Raw genomic sequence first — 26,172 nt, 5'->3', positions numbered from 1 at the left:
TTGCGGAGATGGCACACTGCTTAGTGTCATCCAGCCAGGCTCGGATTCAATTTCAACATTATTTCGAGATAGGCTCATTTAGTTCTTTTAGAAGACCTGAATAGGGTCAGTGGTTCGATCCCCAGTCCTGGCTATATGTCGAAGAGTCTCTGGGCAAGACACTGAACCCCCAACAGCCCATTCCCATCACTGTGCAGTCATGGTCCAAGCCCGGTAGAAATTGGGGAGGGTTGCGTCAGGAAAGGCATCCGGCGTAAAAGCTGCCAAATCAACATGCGGACAATGATCTGCTGTGGCGACTCTGAACTCATGGGATAAACCGAAAGGACAAAAATGTAAAAAAAGAAGACCTGAATCATTCTTTTCTTACTGCCACAAGGTGAACAGGCTGATAAAAAGCTCTACAAGCTGCACAGACAGTAGCAGTCACAGCTCTGTGCTTCTTTATTTACTTTAACTCTGAGAGAGAAAGAGAGCAAACCAAGAAAGCAAAGAGGAAAGGCACGATAGATGAGTGAAGAGAGGAAACTGAATACCATGACAGAATACACTTATCTGGGACACAATGTGCACACACACGCACGCGCACGTGACACAGTGTAAATGTTCCTGCACTAATGAATGAGGAAGGCACTCGAGCAGGAGAGCCCAGCACAAAAGATTCACATTCAGAAACATTAAAAGGTTGTTGGAGGGAGACATGTAAAGACACAAAAACAGTTCACAGAGAGCACAGGGAGACAGTTTTCTGGACTGTGGAAATGCCGGGATGTGTCTCTTTGAATGTTTAAGTGTATACAGTACAACAAGCAGAACCTCCTGGCAAAAACAACATATTATACCTGAGTTATGGGGCTCAGATTTATTTAACATTTATTAGCACAGTGGCAAAAAGTATGTGAGTTTATCCCTAACCAACCTACCTACCTGTTTCGAAATTTAGCAAAAGAAAACATGAATTTATGCACTTTATAATCCACTATACATAAGTCAATGTTGATTTGCAAATATTGGGTGTTGCTTTGTTGAGATAATAGCTTCTGGAGCTGCTCATTGCACATTTTACTATAAACAGTGTTGTAACTCAGAATTCAAACACACTGACGTGCAATGCTGAATCACTTCAGGTATCCTGAGGATCCAGAAAAAAAACTGGGCTCCTCAAGAACATTTTTCATTCTTAAATACTAGGGGGGGCTCGCAGAATACAGTTTGGATAATGTGTTGGCCATCTGACCTAAACATTTGCACTCACACACACAGCTCCTCCAGGTAACATTTTAGAGAAGTTCAGGGTTATAGTGATTGTCTGAAATATGCCAAAGCAACATGCACTCAAAGCGCTTTACACTGCTTCTCATTCACCCGTTTGCACTCACATTTACACACACTCATACACACTCATACAGCAATGGGGGAGCTGCTATGCAGCTGGCCAACACTCAATGGGAGCAACTAAGTTGGGGTTTGGTGTCTTGTTTAAGGACACTTTGACATGTGGCCGGAGGAGCCGGGGATTGAACATGAACATTTACACATTCATGTCTTGAAATATTTTCCAAATGCATCAATGTGACAGACTAATCACTGGTGACAGCCTGTGGTGAGGATTCACCATTTGTAGCTCACTCTTCATTCTTGCAGTGAAAACGACACCTAACATCGAATTCAAACATCCAATTTAACAACTTTCTGAAAGGCTACAGTCCAAAAAAAATGCAGAGAGACAACAACCCGAGTGAATATAGATGTGTCCTACCTGTCCGAGGTCCAGAGTGACGTTCACCTCGTTGTACTCTGTGCTGCGGGACAGAGGCGGGCTTTGCCACCATCGCTCTGTCCCGTCAATGGCGTTGGTGATGGGATGGGCACGATCACTGTCGCCCTGGCTGCAGATGTCACAGTACTGGCCCTGAGAAGTCAGAGACAAATGTTAATACATACTGAAGAATGGTTTTCGGTTGTTCTCTCATTGAGAGCTGTTTCTGTTTAACAAAATGTTACTGTCACTGTCCTGGGGATTATATGTTATTATCAGAAAAGACCTCTACATGCTAGGGTGTCTATCAGTCCTACATTCCTGGAATTGTTGGCCTTTGAAATATGTTGTAGTGGTGAAATATTTCATTAAATCCCAAAGAAGAAGCAAAAGCTTTCATGAGAGTCTGCAGGGTTTGACTGGTTAAACATCTGCAGAAGTCTGTGGTTAGAAGAAAAAACCAACGATTTAGTTTGTATTTAAACATCTGCTCTGTACAATGAATTTAACTTGGGATGGTGACAGTGTGTAGCAGTGGTTAGGGAGGGCTGGACAGAGCAGAGGGGACTAATCTTGAGTCATATGATAAAACTGATTTAAACTTCATATTGTAGCTTTAAGTTCCAGTCCTGTCTTCAATGGAATAACCCCTCAGACTGCAGCAGTGTTTCAAAATTACATCTATGAAAACAATAGTTTTCTTTCACAAGCTTGTGTCCCTGAAGTCACCTGGGTCAAGTTTCCTAAATTTCAACAGAAAAGTGACTCCGCTCAGAAAGCAGGTCCCAGCCTGTATTGGATTCCACAAGAGGCTTTAGGTCCTTTCATGAATTCCGTCTCTGTGCCTTAGGTTCACAGTTTAAATGGTAAATCCACTTATATAGCGCTTTTCTACCTATTGGCACTCACAGCACTTTAAACTGCTTCTTATTCACCCATTTACACTCACAATCACACACACCGATGTGGTTGCTGCTATGCAGCTGGCCAACACTCACCGGGAGCAACTAAGTTGGGGTTCAGTGTCTTTCTTGCTCAAGGACACTTTGACATTTGACCGGAGGAGCCGGGGATTGAACCAACAATTGTGAGATTGGTGGACAACCGCTCTACCTTCCTGGGCCACAGTCGCCCCAGTTTACACAATACTATGATAGCATGATGTACTAAATAAAATTAGTCTGTTGTCATTTTACATTTACAACGCAGCTACAGTAGCACAACTTACTGGGACTAGTTTACTTACTGTTTACTAATTGAATATGGACACTAATAGCACAGTAAGGAGTCAAATAGAAACCAGTGGCTGCCCAAAAGTGTGCTTCAATATCTCATTCTACTTGGCATCTTCATTCTTAGTTAATCCAGTTTGGTTGTCCAAATGTTTAATCCAATCACAGCTAGCTCTGTAAGCATTAGCACATCTAAACAATAGTGGACCTAAACAAAAGCTTGGATTAGTAGATGTTATCACTGTAGCAAACTGAGGTGAAAGGTCGTTACTCACTCTGCCTCCCACTCTCAGCCTTCCTCCCTCCATTGATCTCTGAACTTTCCAGAGATCAACTGTCATTTTCTTTTTAGATTTAGCTCCTCTACAGAGCTGTAACCTTTTAAAATTATTAATCGGTCCCTTAGATTAGTAAAATGTGTGCTAATTTAGTTCAACTTTATTGCATATTCAGATGTGGACAGGTGTCAGGTAAGGTTATAGCTGGTAAATTCAATGGTATGTTTATGCTTTGCTTGTTCTGACTCTTTCTTTAGCATTTGAACTTTAAACTAAGGATTTTGTCTATAATTTTTGGGTTTTGTTTGGCCCCGCACAAATGCACATTGAAACATTGAACCTCAATTTCATATGATGTTAATTAAATGATACTGTAAAAGCAGTCTGTGTATGTGCCCCCCTTCATGATATATAAAGTGCTTTTGGTACCGATAAGGTTTAATCTCCATTTAATCTCAGGCTTTTTCTATGAATTCTGACATTAAACTCAGATTTATTACTTTTTTCATGTTGCCATCTGGGACCGGAAAAGTGAGAAATGAAATAAAATGTTTGTGGAGGCCCTAAGCCCCTTCAGTTTTAAAGAAATTAATGGTCCCTGAGTGAGGAATACATGTCCTCAGGGCAAAGCCAAAGTGTTAGTCTGTGAGCACTTGCCACTTTAAGCAATCAAATTTTTCTCTGTAAACATATGTAACATGTAGCCTTTCTGATACCTCTTCCTCTTATTCTATTGCTGTCTTTGTGTTTCTCTTTTATCTTGTCTTTGTACATGTCTGCCCCTCTTTCTTCCTGTCTGACATCAATATATGAACAATCTGGAATCACAATCATTTCTAGGTAATGAAGTCCTTGGCATTCTAATATTCACATAATGTTATAAAAGATCCAAAAAATTAAACAACAAATTACACTTCAGTATTACCAGTTCATATTGAGGTGTTTACATCATTGGGATGAAAGTCAGTTATTATGTAGAAAGCCGTTCAATTCTGAAGATTCAGAGCTTCTGGATCACAGGCACGCACACACACACACACACACACACACACACACACGCACACACACACACATTCCAATCTCCGCCTGCTGCTTTTTAATTAATAAAAACACTCCTATGCCTTGCTGACAAATCAGAACAAGATTAACCACAATGCAGAGAAGTGTGTGTTTTCCCTGTCATGTTGTTCAGAGGTGTGTGTGTGTATGGGGAGGCGGGGCACTAAACCTCTTAGCCCGTACACATAAAGCACCCTTCCTTGAGCTAATGAGTACGTTTGTTCATGTTCGAGATTTCCTGAACTAAATGCACCGCAACTTCACAGCTTCAGATCAGAGGAAGACTAAATGAAAACTTTGATGAGGGGAACATTCAACTAATCCTCAGTGTGGACAAGCTTAATTTAGTAAAAAGTGGGAACAAATCCTTCAACGATTTTAACCGATTTAACAGTTGAACCTAATTAATACACAGTGTTTTTTTCCAATCTAATGTGAAATTATTTTGTCCTCCATTGTTTAAAAGTTATATTACTTGAGAGCCTCTGTGGGGAGATGGCAGACACTGATCTCACTAATGTTACATATCTATCCTTCCCTATACAAGCCACTAAACAAGTATCGCCTCCAGAGGAAGCAGTGCTCAGAACCTCATTATATCACTGTAACAGAGTGGACAAACTCATCTTGATTGGAGGACATGGGTCAGTCACTGTGAGGAATGCAGGGAACAGGTGGGAGAGTGAGAGAGACACAGAGAGAGAGGAGGCAATAAGCCTCCGTGTTATCGCCCACAGGGTTGACTTAATGGTTAACCAATCAAACAACACCAATCCTCTGAGTGTGTACTACCTGGAGGCTTCATTACCAAACACACAATGGGCCTGTTGCTTGTTTTTTAAGTGCTCATAAACTCATCAACATATTAAAACCTCATCAATATAAACACATGGATGATGCATGGTGTGGAAACTGAATGAGTCCACTCTTAGTGAAAATGAGGACCCTGCGTTAAACCTGACTAGTGCAAATGAAGCCATGCATGAAATAAGGACTTGGAAGAGCAGTTATAGATTGGTGCACACACTGACCCCTTCTGTTCAACTTGATTGTTGTTTGGGTTTTTAGATTATATAATGACAGAAAACTTCATCAATCTACTGTTAACACTTTTATATGGAGTTAGTGATTCTACTCTATTTTAGATGTTCAGTTAAACCAGGTATTTTTATATAGAAATATACTCTTAACATGCAGACAATAATCAACTCAATGATTTACTGATGTAACAATATTGGATGACAGCTGAAAATACTAACATTTCTACATATTAAAGGACAGTATCCTCAGTGCTGAATGAAGAAATAATGCAGGGTGAGAACTTATTTCTACTTATGTCTACTACTGAGCACCTCTGACACACTAACAAGGCTATAATGCAATATAAAAATCCAATTAAGGACAGTAAACGCACAACTGCACCACAAACACAACACTGGATTACTTTATGATGGGAATAGTGCACATAATCAGGTTTAAAATCTCTGCAAAGTCAATTACATGCATCACAGTTAGGATATGATGTGATTCAAGTTGTAAACAATGCTATAGGAGATTAAAAATTGTCGTGAGGACCCTATCGACGATCCTATGGCCCTTAGAATTACATTATAGAGCTATTAGAGGGAAATTAAGCTGTACGGAAGGTTAGACTTCAGTTTTATGGTGACAAGCTTGTTAAAAACATGAAAAAAACATTTGGTTCTAACAAGTTTTAAACTCACTACTATACAAATGAATTTATTAAGAGTTTTATAAAGTTTTTCCTCTCCTCACCTGGATGGTCTGGCTGGGGTCTCCGGAAACCGGGCCTCCGACCAGTTTGCAGTACAGGTCGTGAACCGTCCTGCCGCTCTCCTCCACCCCGCAGGTCGCCGTAGCAGTGATCTTCGTGCCCTCGGCCAGGTTGAAGTAGGGAGGGTGCAGACTATAACCGTTAACACCGTTGGTCGGCAGCTCCTGGGTCGACCCCAACTGGCAGCAGATCACCAACAGCGGCCACAGCAGCAGCGCGAGCCGCGTCTGAGTGCGCTGAGCCGGGAAGAGCGCAGCGCCGAGCCGCGCCGCTCCGCTCGCCATCGTCTCCACCTGTCTCCGCTCAGTCCGGGGCGAGTAGAAAAGTTAGAGGAATAAATCTAATTGAGTTTATTAAGAAACAAGCAGTTAATTTGTGCACGAGAGAATCATTTGGGGTGGTGAAAATAAAGGAAAAGCTGGTGCAACTACAGAAGAGATGTTCCCGTCCTCTCTCTCAGTCTTAGCGGCTCCACCAGGCACCTACTCCAATGTGCAGATACCCTCCTCCCCCTGTGCTGGCCCTTCCCCAGTGGTTGGACTAGGACACATCGGTGCCTATAGTGTTTGAATGGCGAAGCTACGTCACTGGCTTTCAACGCGGCTCATTAATTAATTAAAATAAACTTAGACGGGAGGATTAGAGGCACAAGAACAAAAAATATTTAGATTTGACTTTTTTTTACGTTTGTCTGTCTCAAAAGTGAGAATTTTGTGTTTAAACCGAACATTGTCAGGAAAAGTACTTAGTACTTAGGTCCCTATTTCCTCACTCATTCCTCCCTGCTCTCCCAGCCTTTCATTCATTTCTTCCACTGTTCTATTTTCTATTCTTCTCCATTCTCCTCTATTTTTATCTTTCCTATAATGAATTGAACTTGTTCTTTCACTTTGCTCACATTAATTAGTCATTAGTCAACACCCACAAATTTCCAAACAGCATAAGGGGCCTCACTACACCTAAACACACAGAGAAAAAGGCAGACAGCCTCTCAAATAGACAGGTGTGTAAGACATACACCCATGCCCACACCCAACACACACATCACACAACACATACTATAAGCACAAACAAAAATACAGCTGAATGAGGTGGTACTAGAAACATTTGATGACCTAAACTATTATTTGTGGTCCTTTCTGATGTATCTATTAAAATGTGAAGATCTGGGATGTCAAATTGTCCCAGTTTCACAGTGTTTAAATTAAATATTCTGGGAACAGTGGGGTTTGATGTATTTGAGAAGAGGAAATGTAGATATATCTATATGATACTCAGTCAAGCATCATCTCAAGGCACTTTACACAATAAAATCAAGAGTATACAGACAAACCCAACAAATCCTACTTTAGCAAACAGGCAACAGTGGAGAGGAAAACCCCCTTTAATGGAAGAAACCTCCAGCAGAACCAGGCTGAGGGTGGGCGGCCATCTGCCTTGACAGGTTGGGGTGAGTGGAAAGTGAAGAGAGAAAAGAAAACATTGGGGAGGTTGGTAGGACCAGTAGCTGTGCACTGGAAAAAACATAGCTGGGGACACCTGCAGAAAGGGACACACAAAGGAGACCGAGAAGGACAAAGACAAGTACGGGAGAGAAAGACACAAAGTTATGACGAGAGGAGAGCGGTCTATTGAGATAATACAGTACTATGAGGTACTAAAATGTCTACTATATAAGTATGAGGTACTATAACTTACTTTGTAATTCAAATTCCACTTCCCAAGAATTTTCCAGAGCTTTCAGCCCCATCTCTCAGTCTTTTATCAGCAGAGCTGTATGTTAAGTACACAGTAATTGTTTGTTTAGGTGATTCTTGCTTTGTGTGTTTGTCGGCACGAGACAGTAGAGGCCTGTCATTCTTCTTCTCTGCTTATAATCTGTTCTCCTCTCACTCTCTAATCTCGTCTCTCTCCCTGGGAGCTGTCAGACTGTCCCATAGACTTTTGTCTTCTTCCTACTGCTGTTGGCCAGACTGTGTGTCTGTGACAGAAGAAGACAAAGTGGAGGACCTGCGACTGTGGATTTCCTTTTTCACACCATTCTCCCTCATCACAGCTTTTAAAACTAGTTTTAATAGAGGATGTTTCGGATAAAGGAAATTACCTTGTTAATACCATGTTTGCACAGATTTAGTCAAAGATCAAGGTGGCCCTTGGTGGCTGGGTGGGGCCACAGCTGGTGGGGTGAGATTTGAACCCGCAGCCTTCTGCATCCCAACTTAATATTCTACAACTGAACCACCAGGCTCCCACATGCACAGATTTAGTAAGATGAGCAAACAATCAGACTGGTCTCTCAAACAGATGGGACAGATGCCAATTTAACATGCTGGATCAAAAGAAAACCCATCAATGGGGTCCAACTAGTGCCTACTGTCTGGGACACAGCACAACTATACAGACTGTCATCAAGGACAGTTTAGTAACTCACGAAGAATCAAACAAAGCCTTCTGAGCCCTTGTTCGAGGAATGTTGGCTCAAAGTGGAGATGGTGGAGCAAAGATTTCATTTCATATCACTGGAGATAACCGCAGGTTGTTTTTTGGATGGATGGCCATGTCAGCTGTTCAGTCCAAGCTAAAGTAACTCAATAGCTATCAAGTTATTGCATTTGTAGCTCCCAAGGGAGTTATCCTACTGACTCTGGTGATCCCCTCATCAACAGGTCAGAGGTTTTACTAATTACATGAAATATCTCACATTTCTTGTACCCTGAGAATTGATGAATGACTTGAATGATTCTCTGGACTGGCCCCACCATGAGGCTGGCATTTGTGGTTTTGAGTGAAACATTACAATTGATACATTTCAGTGAATTTGGTCCAACAGTTCTGTCTGCTTGAATTGTAATCAGATGATGATCCTTGTTCAGGAATGACATATTGTGGACTTTTAACTTCCTACACCTGAACAAAAACCAGCACAGTGTTAACCAAATGTAATAAACTCAGGCACTTTTTCTTTACATTGTTGAATCAAGGAACTACTTAAGATTATCATAAGAAATGTGAAAAATTAAAGAACTGTTGTCTAAGCAATAGACTATTAGTGTGCAATGTTGTGATCACAACAAAAATCCCTCTGCATGCTTTGTGGAACACCTGGGCAGCTGTGTGTGTGTGTGTGTGTGTGTGTGTGTGTGTGTGTGTGTGTGTGTGTGTGTGTGTGTGTGTGTGTGTGTGTGTGTGTGTGTGTGTGTGTGCTTTCTCATGGTCTCTGGAACACCACCATCTAATTAAATCACAGGAACCACTTTAAAAGATGAAAGAGCTTCTCTGCCACACACAAACACAAACACACACACACACACACACACACCCAGGTGAGATAATATAATATTTTAGGGCCTTTTGGTTTCAAAAGGATGTCTATTTAAAAAAACAACATTCCTCACTGATTGATATTAAGGGAAGCAGAGTTAAAATACAAAGGAGACACGAAGTGAGGATGCCTTACTCACACAGATGAGATTGAGAGAAGACATTAGAGATTCCTGGGAGGACATTCACATGTTGTAATTTGTGTGTGTTGTCTACACTATCTACTGTCCTGAAATCTTACACATCCACTTCCTTTATAGTCTGTCAAACACATGCTGAACTCTGACCTTGGGACTGCCGCTGTGTGTCACATACACACACACACACATGCATGAGCAAGGGTCACTGATCCCCTGTAGTTTAAAGGAGTCTCAAAGCAGTGTGTTAATACAGCAGGGCTTCATTCACTGACACACAAGAACATTCCACAGGCTGTTTGCTGACTCCCAGGTTGCACTGGGGATAGATTAGTGGTTATTGTGCTCTAGCTTAGTCCAAACTCCGAAGACATTGAATTTGAATTATTTATTGCTTATGGTTTATGGTTTAAGTTATTTTACTTAGTCAGGATATGGGTTATAGGAAAGATCTTCTAATCTAACAGTTATGACTATTTTAAATAAAATAGAGTTTTGCTTTTGTCTGTAGCACAAAACTTACAAGGTGACCTGAATCTGTGCTGCAATGAACCATAATTCCCACAGTAAAGGCTCTGTTCTTGACATATGGTTCTAAACAAAAGTGGTCATATAGAACACTGTTAAATCTGTTAAGATTTTGCAAAGAAATGCCTATAGCAATATATTTTCAGAAGGTCCATTTAACACTACTCACGCTTTTGTCACAAAAATGTCTTCATTTTTATTTTCATAATAATATACTTTCTTCTTTTGGCTAAAATGTGCCTGTAAGTGAAGGTAAGTACAATTAGACACATGTTTGCAGGTGGTCTTTAGATACAGAGAGTGATATATGTTAGCAGAGAGCTTTGAAATGAAGGAAAAGGGATGAAAAGAGGCCAGGAGAAAAAGAAAGGAAGAAGAGAAGAGAGAAAAGGGGAGAGGAAGAAATGGTGCCTGTCGTTTCACCTCACTAATCCTCTCTTTCTCTCTGAACTCTATAACTAATCTACTTCCTGGTTACTATGGAGACCAAAAGAGAAGTGAAGGGTAGGCCACTTGTTGTTGTGGCAACTGCTAACTACTCCATCAATTGAACCCCCTTACCCCCTGCTGGTCCACACACAAATGAAGTGGTTGGAATTTGTCAAAAGAATGACTGAATAAATGAATGAATAAATGGGGGATGAGGAAAAGAGGGAGCAGTGGAAGGAAAGGCAGGAAGGAGATACAGAAGAGGAAATAAGGCCAAGAAATGTATTGTCCAGGGGCCAGTATCCGATAGAGCCCCTGCAAGCAGGTTTGTCGTTTAATATATTGGTTGATAGGTAGATGATCTACCTATCAATTATAATTATTTATCACATGACCACATCGTGTTACTAGGTGGGTGGAGACATGTCCACACTTTAGAAACCAAACTAGCACATTTAAAACATGAGACAGCATTTTAAAATGCTTGATACATGTGTGACCTCTGTACTCCATTTATTCATGTCCCCATGCTTTGATCTAAATCCACCTATTATCTGCCTTTAGCCAAAACTCTGCTTATCATAAGATGCTACGCACACACACACGATTCATGTTTTCCTCTCTTGCAGCCATAACTCAGATGATAACAGTATTGACTAAATATTGTTTGTCTGATTCCAGCATTCCTCAGATGTTCCAAGTCCCGTTGTGCATCAGATAGAATTTTAAGATGGAAACACACACACACACACACACACACACACATAGACAGTGCTGAGGGCGGGTTTGTTTGAAGTCCTGTGGGCCTGGGAGGGGATGTTTTGGGTTGATAGCACAATAAAGTGTGAGTATGTGTGAGGCAGGTACCTACATGCCCTTCTCTTTGTCTCCTTTACCACTAACCACACACACTCCTGGTGGGCTCTCTCCTCCTCTCTCTCTTCTTTTGTTCCTCACATGTTTCTAATGTATTAAAAAAGGATCAGAGTCTGAGGTTGCCTGTCTGTCTGTGAATGTGTCTGTTTGTCTAACAGTCCATCCAACTCTTTTGTAAAAAGCAGAATTGGCTGACTGCTGATTTGTTTAATTGTGTTCCTATTTTCATTGGAATTTACATTTTATTTTTATCTTTTATTTGTGTGCATTAGTCCCACTGATTACTCTCATACTTCTAGGTCTTCTACTTCTTGTCCTTGTTTGCTGTGCCTTGTTGTTAGCTTTTCATCTTCTTTTTCTTTCAGCTGTTCCCTTTCAGGTGTCACCACAGTGAATCATGTGCCTCCATCTAACCCTGTCCTCCATCCTTTTCTCACACCAGCTAATTTCATGTCCTCTCTCACTACATCCATAAATCTCCTCTTTGGTCTTCCTCCAGACCTCCTGCCTGGCAGCTCCAACCTCAGCATCCTTCTACAATACAATTCAAATATTGTATTGTATGTATACAATACAATATATTAACAGTTTCTCCTCTGAACATGTCCAAACCACCTCAATCTGTCCTCTCTGACTTTATCTCCAAAACATCTAACATGAGCTGTCCCTCTGATGTCCTCATTCCTGATCCTGTCCATCCTCATCACTCCCAAAGAGAACCTCAACATCTTAAGCTCTGCTACCTCCAGCTCTACCTCCTGTCTTTTCTTCAGCCCCTATCTCTAAGCTGAACATCATTTCTAGTCTCACCACCAGCTTGAACATCTTTCCTTTCATTCTCGCTGATACTCTATTATTACACAACACACCTGACACTTTTCTCCACCCGTTCCAACCTGCTTGCACTCGCCTCTTCATCTCTTTTCCACACTCTCCATTGCTCTGAACCATTGACCCTAAGTACTTAAAGTCCTGCACCTTCACCTCTTGTTCTTAAAAATTAGGACCAGTACACTTCTCCTCCAGTCCTCAGCATCCTCTCACTCTCCAAGATCTTGTTAAACAAACTAGTCAGAAACTCTACTGCCACCTCTCCTAGACACTTCCATACCTCCACAGGTATGTCATCAGGACCAACTGCCTTTCCACTCTTCATCCTCTTCAATGTCCTCCTCACTTCACTCTTACTAATCTTTGCTACTTCCTACTCCACACCAGTCCCCTCTTCTACTCTTCGTTCCCTTTCATTTTCCTCGTTCATCAACTCTTCAAAGTTCTCCTTCCATCTTCTTATCACACTCCTGGCACCTGTCAATACATTTCCATCCTTATCTTTAATCACACTAACCTGCTGCACATCCTTCCCGTCTCTATCTCTTTGTCTGGCCAACCAGTACAAATCCACCTCTCCCTCTTTAGTGTCCAACCTAGCATACAAGTCCTCATATGCTCTTTGTTTGGCCTTTGCCACCTCTACCTTCACCTTATGCTGCATCTCCCTGTACTCCTGTCTACTCTCTTCAGTCCTCTCAGTGTCCCACTTCTTCTTAGCTAACCTCTTTCTCTGTATACACTCCTGAACTTCCTAATTCCAGCACCAAGTCTCCTTGTCCACTTTCCTCTTTCCAGATGACACACCGAGTACCCTCCTACCTGTGTCCCTGATCACATAGCTGTAGTGGTCCAGTCATCTGGAAGCACCTGAGAGCCTGTCTAAGCTCCTCCCTGAAAACTACACAAAATTCTTCCACTTTCAACTTCCACTACTTCATCCTCTGCTCTGCCTTAGTCCTCCTTATCTTCCTCACCACCAGCATCATTTTACACACCACCATCCTGTGTTGTCTGGCTACACTCTCCCCTACCGATGCTTCACTGATCTCTTTCAGATTACAACGTCTACACAAGATGTAGTCTACCTGAGTGCTTCTTATATGTCACCCTATGTTCCTGCCGCTTCTGGAAGAAAGTGTTCACTACAGCCATTTCCATCCTCCTAGCAAAGTCTACCACCATCTGTCCTTCTGCGTTCCTGTCCTGAAGACCAAACCTCTCTCACCTCTGGGGATGCTCTGCATCACTTCATCTAACTCACTCCAGAATTTCTCCTTCTATTCTAACTGACATCCTACCTGTGGGGCATAATTACTCTCAACATTGAACATCGGACCTGTCTGATACTCTTTTCACTTCTAGAGCATTCCTCACAAAATCCTCTTTCAATATAACCCCTACTCCATTTCTCTTCCTATCTGACCCATGGTAGAACAACTTGAACCCTGCTCCTAAGCTTTTAGCCTTGCTACCTTTCCACCTGGTCTCCTGGACACACATTATGTCCACCTTCCTTCTCTGCATCATGTCAATCAACTCTCTATCCTTCCCTGTCATAGTACCAACATTCAAAGTCCCTACTGTCAGTCCTACATTCTCAGCTTTCCTCTTCTCTCTCTGCCTACGAACACACCTTCCTCCTCTCTTTCTTTGACCAACAGAAGTCCAATTTGTTGGACGTCGTTGTTAACCTGGGCCCCGACCGATCCGGTTTGAGAGACATTTTTGGTGTGAAAGTCATGATTCGCATGTTTGATTTGGCATGTGTTTTACGTCGGATGCCCTTCCTGACACAACCCTCTGCATTTATCTAGACTTGGGACTGGCACAAGAAGACACTGGCTTGTGTCCCCTTGTGGTTGCATTCTTGTTGTTAGCTTTCTGTTTATATGTTTTTTATTTTTTGTCCTTTCGGCTAATCCCGAGTTCAGGGTCACCACAGCTGATTTTTTGTCCGCATGTAGGTTTGTATTGATAGACTGATTAATAAAAATTTAAGCAAATTTTAAAAAACCTTTATTGCGTTTTAGAAGTTCTGCATTTCTGCAAAAATAGTTCCAACTGAACTGATATAAGATCGAATTATCTGATCTGTTGAAATAAATATCTGATACATTATAATAATTATTATTATCATGCACAGCAATAACAAATGTTAGCTTTCTCTTAATATTTGAATAAACTTTACTTCTAATTGCAGGACCAATTTACTCAATCCATCCAGCCCCATTCTCTTTGTTTTTGTCTTTATCTCTCATCAATGTCTCTTTCAGCACCTTTCTCTCCCTTGAACTTGCCTACTTTTAAGTCTGCTGGCGCCTGAACAAGGACAAAGAGACAAGCCAGGCGGTAGCTGAGAATGGACAAAAGGATGAGCAAGAGAGATAGAAAAACAGAGGTGAAGAAAGAGAGAGAGCCGTGACTAATAAAGAACAAAAGAGGATGGAGAGGAGGAGACACACATGTTCTGCAGGTTCAGAGAACTGGCCAAAGAACAAAGTCAGAAGAGAAACTGTATGACAAGAGAAGCTTTTCAACTATTTAGGAGCTAGATGAGATTTCGTTTGAATCTAGTCTGAATTATCCTCTGGCTTATTCTAATGAGGGTTTGAGGTGGTAGCCCTGTTTGCTGCTGCTGCTGCTGCTGCTTCCTAAAAAAATGTCTGGGCAGCAGGACAGAGCCGCAATCTTGAAACTAATACTTCATTAAGATGGAAATGAGGCCAAGGTCAGAGGTCAGAAAACATTAGGCTGCTTCACTGACATACACACAACCTGCAGTGCTGATAGAAAAAATATGATGGTGGAAGCATACACACAAACATATACATCCCTTGGGTGACAGCGGAAACACAGTGTTCTTTGTCTGCATAAGGGTGTGTGTGTAAGGTATGCAGGGGGCCAGGTGAAAGGATTCAGGGGGGAGAGTGAGGGGCGTCCATTCTAACCCCCATTCATGTTAAGATCATTGTTTGACGAGTAGTGACTTGATGGCGGCTCCTTGCAAAAGGCTCAGAAACATAACACACTAATGTCAGCATTTGATTCAGATGCAGATACAATTTCTGTGTGTGTGTGTGTGTGTGTGTGTGCGTGTGTTACGCAAAGACCTTTAGTTAAAAAAATGACTAAAACTAAGTGTTAACAGGTCTGTCTTATCATCTTAGAGATTTCAAAAAGAAAAACATCTGTCATCAAGTTCACAATAACGCAGCAACCTCAAACCATATTTCTGAAAAGTTGGAACTTCTTCTCAAATTTTATAAAACCAATTTTTATCTGACATAAGTACACAGAACCAATTTAAGTTTTACTATCCATTTTAATTTCATTTTGTAAATATAAGCAAATTTAGAGTATGATATGTGCAACACACTCAAAAAATGGGAATAGATTCATGTTTACCACTGTTTATTAAACAGCACAATCTGAACTGGGGATAGTGTTGGAAAATGTAGATGTAGATGTTTAAAGATCAAAAGTGTTTGCAATATTGCTTTGAGAAATTCTCTTCTTGAACCGATTGACAATTTTCTCCGAAAGTTTGGTTCATAGCAGTGAGCCATAGCCCATCTTTGCTTGTAATGATGGATGCTCTTCTTATACCCAGTAATGAAAAACATCACCTTTTACCAATTATATTACTTATATATAATACTTATTATTATTTTTGTTTTTTCGGCTTATCCTGTGAGTTCAGGGTCGGCAAAGCGGATTATATGTCCACATGTTGATTTGGCACAGATCTTTCCCAGGGGCACATCAACGTGGTTGGGAAGAACTGATCCTACCCCATCACCTTTACCAATTAACCTGCTAAATTCCAAATAATCCAGAAAAGTGTTCCTTAAAGAGCTTATAAACCTTTCAGTCTTAGTTTGCATCTTTCCCAACTTTTTTTTAGTGCAAGGCATAAAACTATAAATTTGCTTCTATTTACAAAATATAATGAAGTCCCCTAGAGCCCTGAGATAGACTGGTGACTAGTGTGTACCCCAGCTCTCACCCTATGATAGCTCGGAGAGGCTCCAGCCCCCCCCCCCCCCCTTCCCCCCCACAACCCTACACAGGAGTGGTTACAGATAATGGATGGACAATTAATTTAGTCAATGAAAACACTGAGAAGCTATTCTTTATACTTTTTCCAATTAAATAAATCTTCAAGCTAATTATCACAAATTTTAGTTTGCATTGCATTTCAGAAAAAACTCTAAACTTTCTGAAAATGTTGGTTAGTTTGTTGGATAAATTAAAATTTTGATTGTACTTTCCTGGTACACCTCCAACTAATTATTTACTATGCAAAAATGAATTATGGATCTGACCTAAAATAAATAAATAAAGATAACTGTGATGAATAACAAGACTATGATGAATGAAATAAATGCATAAAATCCTCAACACTTGAGATGCTAGGGTCTGCAAATGGGTATTTATGCCTTAATTACCAAAACAATCAATCGATTATCAGAATATTTCATGGCCTTAGGTTCTATCTCTCTTTGGATAAGGTTTTATCTGACAATTTTGTCTGAATAAGTTCAGACATAAATGTCCAAACACACCCTCTAACTTAGTGCTTTAAGAGTCTGTCTATAAACAACCAATCAATGTTAAGGATGTTTACAGGAGGACCAATCAGATTCCACCTTTATACTTTGTCAATTAACTGCTCATTGACTGAGGCTGAAGGAGCTCAAAACCTAATGAAACTGTGCCAAATATGACTATTTGAAACCTTACACCAGATGATTTTATTACAGACAGTGTAAAATTACAAATAGTGTGCACTTAGTAAAAAGCTTGACTTATTAATGCTTGTATTTTTTTAAGTTTTTTTTAAGGCCTTTCGGTTTATCCCGCAAGTTCAGCGTCGCCACAGTAGATCATTGCCCGCATGTTGACTTGGCACAGTTTTTATGCCGGATGCTCTTCCTGATGCAACCCTCCCCAATTTCTACTGGGCTTAAACCAGCACTGCACAGCTGGGGATGAGAACGGGCTGTTAGGGGTTCAGTGTCTTGCGACATTCTTGAAATTTTAATTCTTAAAATATTAGTTTGTTGTATATACTATAAAATTTCTAACCTGACATCTGATTTTCTTATTTGATGATCTTTCCCTGATTAACATTGGTTCAGTTCACAGCTTTCCAGGTGACGTTTCAGTAGAGTATGTGAACTCGACAGGCAAGAGGAGGGAGATAGTACAAATCTTCCCCTGCCTGTACAGTCCAGTCAAGTCCTATGGGAAAATGACAGAGAAGAGAGGAGGTGATAGGGACAATGACAACATCCCAAATACACGTGTGGGAACACAGCAGTAAAACCACAGTTAATGACAGCTATCAGTGAGGCTGAAACTGCTCCATCACCTCCACACACCATATAGCCTAAATGAGCACTGTAGCCTCTCAGTGCATGCACCTCGCCCTGTTATTCAGACTCATGTCATCTCCTTGTCTGTCTTTGAAAGCCAGATGGTCCACTGCACACAGTAGATCTGTCACATGTCACTGAGATGTTCTGTTAGCAATATTTAAAGTCTTAACAGAGGGCTGCACAATCCTGGATCAACATTATGTGTTTGATTCCAGACAGCTCACAAACAACTTCAACATGTTCAAGCCTGAAACAGCAGCATTTGTGTTAGTGTTGTATTTTAGAGTCAGGTTGCTGGTAAAAACTACTACCTGAAGCTATAACCCAAACCAAATGTGTACAGCACTAAATCAGACCAAACCTGATATGACCCATTTGTGTGATAGCAACAACTTTTTAAGGGTTTTACTGTCCTGGAACCTGATCCCTCCTGGTTTCCTGACCAGTGTTCCACCTGCATTACTCACTTATAATTATTGGTTTATTCAAAGCATGTTTAACAACATTTACATTTGACCTGATGCCATCTTTTTTTTACTTTACTAGAGCTTTTTAGAACAATTTAATTTACCAAGCAGTTTCATATGCAAGTGCTTTTATTAACTCCCTTCTTTTATTTCTTGTCAACTTGGACCAAATATCATTATGTTGGTATACCCTTTGATCATATTTATTTTGCTCCTGTTTTGCCTCAATCCTATTATGTATTTTTGTTCATCTTGTCATGTTTAGTATTTTGCATTTGTGTGCTGTAAAAAAAAACTAAACTGAATTTTTAAATTCCAGCCCTACGTTTCTTCTTTCACCACACACTGACGCAAGCACTCATTGCAATAGAATAGCAGCACTGTTCCACATGTTAGAGAAATATTCACAAATTATAAACCACATCTTCATGTAAATGCTAATATTAGTTTAAATATTAATTAATAGGATAATAGTTAAATGAGACAAAATATAATAACACATCTACCGCAGACAGGAAGGATGTGCATGAGCTGAACATGGAACACCAGTTTATAAGGAAACTTAATTTACAGTCATCCGTAAAAGTCAGAAAAAAGCCAGAAAGTATTCAAAATTCTACAAAAAATACCGAATAATGATATGAAACGTTTGTTAGAAATCTTGAACAGATTTATTTAAAAAAACAAAAATGAAAGAAATAAAAACTTACAGAAATATTGTTTTGTAAGTATTCAGGCCAAAGAGTTCAGTGTTTGTTTCATTAGACCAGAGAAATGTTTTACTCTTTCAGCCAGGTGGCCATGTGCCTTTTTCTGGGAAGGCGTTTCCTTCTGGCCACTGCTGAAGAGATGGTTGTTCTTCTGGAAGGTTCTGCTCTATCCACAGAGAAACGCTGGAGCTCTTTCAGAGTGGCCATCGGGTTCTTGGTCACCTCCTTGACTTTGTCCCCTGTGCTCATTGGGCCCTTAAATGCTGCAGAAAAATTTCTGTACCCTTCCCAGACCTCAATACAATCATGTCACTGGGGTCTACAGACAATTCCTCCAGTCTTCATGGTTTGGTTTGTGCTCTGACATGTGACTTGTGGGCAGCTCTGGCGCAGGAAGGTAGAGTGGTTGTCCACCAATCTCACAGTTGTTGGTTCAATCCCCACCTCTTCCAGTCACATGTCAAAGTGTCCTTGAGCAAGACACTGAACCCCAACTTAGTTGCTCCCGGTGAGTGTTGGCCAGCTGCATAGCAGCTCCACCATCGGTGTATGAGTCACCTGTCACCTGTATGAGTGTGATTGTGAGTGTGAATGGGTGTAAACCGCTTTGAGTGCTAATAGGTAGAAAAGTGCTATATAAGAGCAGAGCATTTACCATTTATATGCACTGTTAACAGTGGGACCATATATACACAGGTGTATGTGTTTCCAAATCATCTGCAATCACCTGAATTTCTGACAGTTGGACTAAAATCAAGTTGTAGCAACATCTCAAGGATGATAAATGGAAACAGGATGCACCATTACTCAATTTTGAATGTCATGAATAATTATGTACATTCATTCTAATTATGGGGTATTGTTTGTAGAATTACGAGGAAAATAATGAATTTGATTCATTTTGGATCAAGGCTGCACATAAAATGTGGAAAAAAGTTCATTCTTTCTGAATGCACTGTAATTCAATGCTGCTCTCTGCTGGTCTGAATAAGCTACTACCCCATTTGAATGCCCACAGTTTAGAATTTAAAACAATATGTGTATTGAACTGTTGTAATTTAAAACAAAAAACCTCCAAAACATTTTAGCTGTCGCTATGCAAATAATGACTGTCTTTAAGACTCAACTTGATGTTTTAACCATAAGCTAACCAACTTCATGTTACACTGAGGGAGGATGATGCAATTGTTCAATAAAAGGTTCAATTCCCATTAAAGAAGTGACAAGAAAGACTGTTTGTTTCTCTCCTCCATTTTATTTTATATATTTCCAAAATTTCAGTGTCGCCCTCAGAAGTTCCTGTGAAACAAGATGAAAGAATACATTTATGTTGTTTATTGTCTAGGACTACTATGCACTAAACTATGTACTACATATGTATCATTCCACAGAAATGACCATAAACAAAGTGTTTAGTTTAACAACAACAAGGCCAAAATTATTAGCGCTCTCACAAATAATAGTCAATTGTGTAATCTTTTGACTCACGATTGACAACCTCTTATGGTAGTTCCTAAATAGGTTAGCACTTCTCTTTATAGGGATCTTTGCCCATTCTTCTGGCAAATTGCATTGTTTGTGAGCATAGGTAATAATCTTAAAATCCGGCCACAGATTTTCAATTGCATTACGGTCTGGGCTCTGAGGGGGATATTCCCAGCCCTTGATTTCAGTGACCTTCAAGAAATTTTAAAACAACTTTATTATATATTTTGTTTCACTGTCTTTCTGGAAGACCCGGCAGCAACCTAAAGTTAGCCTGGCAGACTTTACATTATCCTTCAAAATGTCAACACAATTTCTCTCTTTGTGATCCTATACACCCAAAGAAGGCTCCCTGGGCTTAAAGCAGCAAGTCAGCTCTTCAGCAAATAACTCATACCACCAGGTTAAACAATGGGAACTGTAACAATTATGTATCAATCTGTCCAAACAGCTTAGGTTTGGTCTCACCAGGCCTAAGGACAGATTTCCAAAACTTTTTCTGTTTTCAATTGTTGAGGACAAATTTAGTCTGCCTTTGATATGCTGCTGTGTCTGCACCCACCATGATTTAGGTCTGTGGGGACCTGGGAAACTTATCAGTTTGTGAAATATTGCAATTCTGACTACACCCATGCTTGTTTGTAACAGAATGTGTCACCTTGAGTTTTGCAATGAGACTATGATGAGCATCCACCATCATCTGAGCTCCAGATTAATTTTACTTTTTTGGCATGATGAACTTACTTCTTACCAGGAATTTAATAAGTGCCTTTCTCAATCAAGTGTTCAAGTGCCACTAGCAACGTTCACTGGAGTCCCTTAAATCCCAATGGGGAGTAGTTGCTCATGTGTTGATGACCACTTTAATTTTCATTAGGCTATATTTGCTATGCAAAGCCTAAGATTTATTTGTGCTCAATATGTACCAATTAGGGGTCTTACCACTGAATTTGTTGTGCAAATACCACTGATTTTTATAAAAATGTACATAGTTACCTGGGAGCTAATAATTCTGACCGTAACTATGCGTATTTTAATATGATATGCTATGGGACTGCCACTTTTTTTTGAAATGACTGACCAATTTTAACCAAGCCATGTTAAAATTTACAATAGCAGTGGTTGCCCTATTATACACAGACTGCTAAAATATGACAGCAGGTTCTTACTTTGCAACAACTGCATCATTTTTTGCCAGCCTCAAGATGGAGTCATCAGACTCGCCCTGTAAGAAGAGGAAAATATATACGCATTCAGACAAAAGCTTTTACAATTAAAAGCAGCCTAAACACAGTAGCAAGTTTACCTAACCATAATGATTCAGCAATTAAAGAACACTGCAGCAGAGACATACCATTCTGCGAATAGCTCCACAGATAGCATAGGTCTTGAACTGACCATTGAAGCGACCAGTCACCTTGTCAACCTGCAGAGGACAGAGTTAACACTTAAATCACATTTAAAACAAACTGTTGCACACAGGAAGCACGCAGCTTGTGGCTAGATAAGCCTTTATTAATATTTCTACTGTTTAAGATATTCTGTAGTTTATTCCACAGACTTCACTTTTGTTTCTAAACTGTTCTACTTCCTGAAAAGTCTCCATGTATAACAAGCAACAAAAGAGAACTTGTCATTTTCAAAATCAATTGTATTGTCCACAATCAAAATACAAGTGATGACCATTGTTGACTTAAAAACCAACACTGAATATCGTCTACTCATGTTTCATCGCTTGTCAGCATGAATTAGTTGTTTACCTCGGCTGTAGGCCTGTTTCATTCATCCCCAAAAACCATGACCACTGTAAATATTGTCCAAAGTTCTGTTATATCACCTGAACTCCTCCAGAGATCTTGCTCATACATACATTTTAAATATAAAATTTCCCATTCTATTCATCCCTGACTGATAAAATTATTACTCATGCCTTCACCACCATATACTCAAACCTTTTTGCATTTCAACTGCATTGACACACAACAAGTGATGACAGAATTCCACATCAGCCAAGGTCGTTTCCCTTATATTGATTTGTTTTTAGCTACAATAGGACTGACTGCCACACACCTCACCCTCCCCGGGGAGTCACCGAGTTAGACGCAGTCTTAGCTGGGCTGAACTTTGTGCTGATATCCGCTTCTGATTTGTCCTAAATGGTCCCCACAATGCTGATATTGCTGCTGTCTTAAAGCAGGTAAAACGGCAGGTCAAAATTTTAACAATTTAGATAAAATGGCTACATCATCAAATGGAGGGGAAAAAAAAAAAAAAAAAAAATCTAATACAGCAGGAATCCTTGGACCAAAATCACACAATTTGGCCCCCCTTCCAGCTCTAGATTGGCTCACTGGTCTGCTGATCAGCTTAAACATATAAATATGGTTCATAATCAGCTATACAAGCATTCTACACTGCAGTAGGAGCACAACTGGTCCCTCAAAACAATGTTCCAAGACCTTTTACAGTCTAATTCCTGCAATCTGAACACACAAAAAGGGGGAACTCAAAAATCTATGAAAAACTTCCTCTGATCCAAATACACCTCAGCTGATATCCTGGGCTACTGGTGTTTCGCATCCACATGTTTTGAGTCTACATGCCACTGAGGTCCAGCCCTTTTCCTGTTTCCACATTGTAAAGTCTGACTACTGGAAAAGTCCTGCTTCTTTTCCCCCTCAACCTCAGTGCTACTGTGTTGTATTATGACTGACTCCATGCAAATTTTAACAACACACACCTTATTGTGCTATGCAATAACAACACTGAAAGTGAAGCTACTGAAAGTCAAGCTACTGAAAGTCCTTATAAACAGCAAACTTGTCTTGGCAGTTAAGGAAAAGCACTTTTTTTGGGCCTTGTGGCTTAAGTCATCTACACAGATCCAAAAGGCCAAGATTCAGAGGTTACAATCTTTTCCCACATTGTTATTAAGCTTGTGTGGTCCTTTTCTTCCTCATATGATGACTTCTCTATATGCATCTCAAAAACCTACACATCATGTTCAGTTCACTAGCTGTTTAAACAAACGTTATTAGTTTCTAAATAGATGAACATCAAGTTTGTTTTCTGCATATTGAATCACAAGTTTTGCATTAGAATTAAACAAAAGAGCTAAGGTGCAGCTACACAAACATTAAATCAGCCTATTACCTCAGCAATGTTGATTTGGATGGAGGCGTGGTCCTTGGCGCCAATGATTCTGTTGCTGGCAGAGCTGCAACATACATACATACACACACAGTATTTCACTTTCCAGAAAAATCCAAACACATTTAAGCAGGAAAATTACAGAAAACCCATCAGCTTTACAAAATATTTCGTAATTACTGTGAAATGTTTATATCCCATGCATTGTTTTCCAGGAGTACAAAACTAGTTCTACTTCTATAAAAATCCAGGCAACAGCAATGAGCACATCAGCCAAAGAAAAATGATAGTCTTGAGTTTTGATTTTGTTTTACTAAACTGATACTAAACTGTGTCCCTGATAAGATTTGTACTGTAATCTAGCTGCTGGGAATCAGTTGCAAAAGAAAACATCAATTTAATGGAGCTGTAATGTATCACTGCTTTCTGTAACTTCTTTTAGCTAAATGACGTTGATGCTTTACAAAACGTGAGACACTTTCACGTGGATTTATGACTTAATTTTAATAAAACAAGTTTGTATTTCTCCCCTCCCCGGTCGTCTTCGAGTATAACGTAGTTTTAATTTGTAGTGTTCTAGACACGAGATTCTCAATTCACTTTCATTCTTCTGCACGTTATACTGACGTTACTGTAACGTTAACTCACCATTTTCTTGGGACGTAGAGGTCTACAAATTCACCCGCGTCGTTCTGCATGTTGAAATGTTGATCTGGTGGTCGCCTACAGATCTACAAGGCATCAAAACAGACCAAGACAAATCAGAAGAGCAGACGCATGATGCTGACTAGCTACCATAGTGTTAACACGTTGGCTAGTAGCTACATTTTAAAACTTTTTGAGGCTCAACAGCCGCGTTACTAGAAGGTTCATTGTAAAACAGCCCACAGTGCCGACACACACACACAATTTGTGAATAATAATTTAATTTTTTAAGATGAGCCTATATACTGCCCTCAGCATGTCAACGTTAGCTAGTTAGCAAGTCTGTTACCATGCGAAACGCACTCGCGGCCGCGTGCGGCAGCTCTCACACACTTACGAAGTAATTTATCACTTCACTTACGTTAAACACCAAAAAAACATTATACACAGCTACACAGTCACAATAACTCCGACTAACACCACAGACAGTACTGCTATATAAAGACAGATACCTACTTTCAACGTTTTATAGACGAGAGCTGAAAAGACACCTACCGTATCAGACAAATGGCCGACAGGAAAGAAAGAACTGCTGACCCGGAAACAATGTCTGTACGTGTTTGTCGCCACCTGCTGGACAAACCATTACAAGTACGAACAGAATCGAGCGCTGGCCATGCAAACACGCGCTGCATCTGTATTTTGGAAAATTTGCGGAGATGGAAGTTTTGCCTAGATAGAATTTTCTTTCCCATGGAAACAATCCATTCGTCATTTGGAAAAGTGAGAATATGTTAAAAAAAAGAAACAGACCTAATTATTAAAAGTTGTATGGGGGAATAAAAGTCATTATAATTGGTATGAACACAATGACGTGATAATATTTCCCTTAAATTTAAATGTTGAATTTAGCAAGAAATTTCCACGTTTGTCTGTCTCCCATCAACAAATTCTTATCCGTATTTTTGTTTAAGCATAATTTCTGTATACGCAATGTGCCAATCTAGGACAGTCATTGAATCCCTGTGAAAAGGGAAGAAAGGGCTTTGGCCTGTTGCTCATATTATGGGTGGCAGAGGATTTCTTTATATATATATATATATATATATATGTATTCATCAAGAAAACAATATGAAAGGATCCTACATGTGATCGCCTTTTAGCTCAAATAGATAACCACTGGAGTGTATGTCAGCTCAGTCTGAGACTGTGTCAGTTAAAAATTGGTATCATATTGGTGAACAACAAACTGCTTCATCAGACAGCAACTTTTGACTCTATGTCATCCACAGAAATTATGTGTAGCCTAGAGCACAAAGAGATGCACTTCAAAGTTAGGAACTAAATATAATCCTTCAGTAAACTTCTAAAAGTGAGATTTAACTGAGACTTTTTTTTTGCTTGTTTGGGTGCCTGGCTTACTCATCTGCCCAGGTTTGGAGCTGGTGGACCATCATACATGTTAACAAGCTTAACATTGAAAGGGTTGGAATTTCAGCCCCGTGCAACACCTTTGGACAGTGAAGTTTAAACATGATATTGGGCCATAGTGAGTGGCAAAGACGTTAAATATTGTTGAAATCAGGACATTGTGCAGATTAGTCACTGCAGGACCATCACACTGGAAAGCCAGTTTCTCTGGTTTTATAGGAGGAGAGAGCCTTCCTCAAACTGTTGTCACAAAGCAGGAGCAACCATTCTGATTATACTTTTCTTTTATATCTTTTAATTTATTCAAGTTTAGAAGACTCAAGCAAGGCCACATCTTCCAAAGCATACAATGCCAAACACAATCTTTCACATTTGTATGGAACACAAATACTATAGGTTGTTGTTATTGTAGATTACATGATACACATAACAAATGTGTAATATTCCCATTTCACATGTTACAAAGCATTTAGTTATTTTTCTTTTCCTGACAACATCTTGCTTTGAAATGTTTAAAACTGCCAAAATACATAGCAATATATCACATGTAAAACATGTTTTGTATAGAGTTAATGTCACTGACATATAAAGTATATAAAGTATACGACTGCTGCTATGACCATGTCTTCAAATAAATTATATTTAGCCAGTCATA

The 26,172-nt window shown here is 39.9% G+C and overlaps 2 protein-coding genes across 4 annotated transcripts in view; both read right to left on the bottom strand.

Moving 5' to 3' along the window:
- lama5 (laminin, alpha 5) overlaps positions 1-6,646 on the bottom strand; it is a 102,441-nt gene extending 95,795 nt beyond the window's left edge. For all 3 annotated transcript variants that reach the window (XM_067526106.1, XM_067526105.1, XM_067526107.1), the window contains exons 1-2: positions 6,105-6,646; positions 1,760-1,912 (exon numbers count right to left, since the gene is read on the bottom strand). In XM_067526106.1, coding sequence (XP_067382207.1) covers positions 1,760-1,912; positions 6,105-6,407 — 456 coding nt within the window. In that variant the 5' untranslated portion in view covers positions 6,408-6,646. The remainder of the gene's footprint in view (positions 1-1,759; positions 1,913-6,104) is intronic.
- A 13,395-nt stretch (positions 6,647-20,041) lies between these two features.
- Positions 20,042-24,710, bottom strand: rps21 (ribosomal protein S21). The gene is made up of 6 exons (XM_067526122.1): positions 24,642-24,710; positions 24,090-24,172; positions 23,445-23,508; positions 21,646-21,717; positions 21,461-21,516; positions 20,042-20,105 (listed from the first exon to the last, which is right to left on the bottom strand). The coding sequence occupies exons 2-6, from the start codon at positions 24,137-24,139 to the stop codon at positions 20,096-20,098; spliced, it is 252 nt and encodes an 83-aa protein (XP_067382223.1). The 5' UTR covers positions 24,140-24,172; positions 24,642-24,710; the 3' UTR covers positions 20,042-20,095.
- Between the last annotated feature and the right edge of the window lie 1,462 nt (positions 24,711-26,172).

This window comes from Channa argus, chromosome 13 (assembly GCF_033026475.1).
Source record: "Channa argus isolate prfri chromosome 13, Channa argus male v1.0, whole genome shotgun sequence".
Lineage (NCBI taxonomy): Eukaryota > Metazoa > Chordata > Actinopteri > Anabantiformes > Channidae > Channa > Channa argus.
Note: the sequence above shows the minus strand (reverse complement) of the source record. Positions and strands in the feature narration are given on the sequence as shown.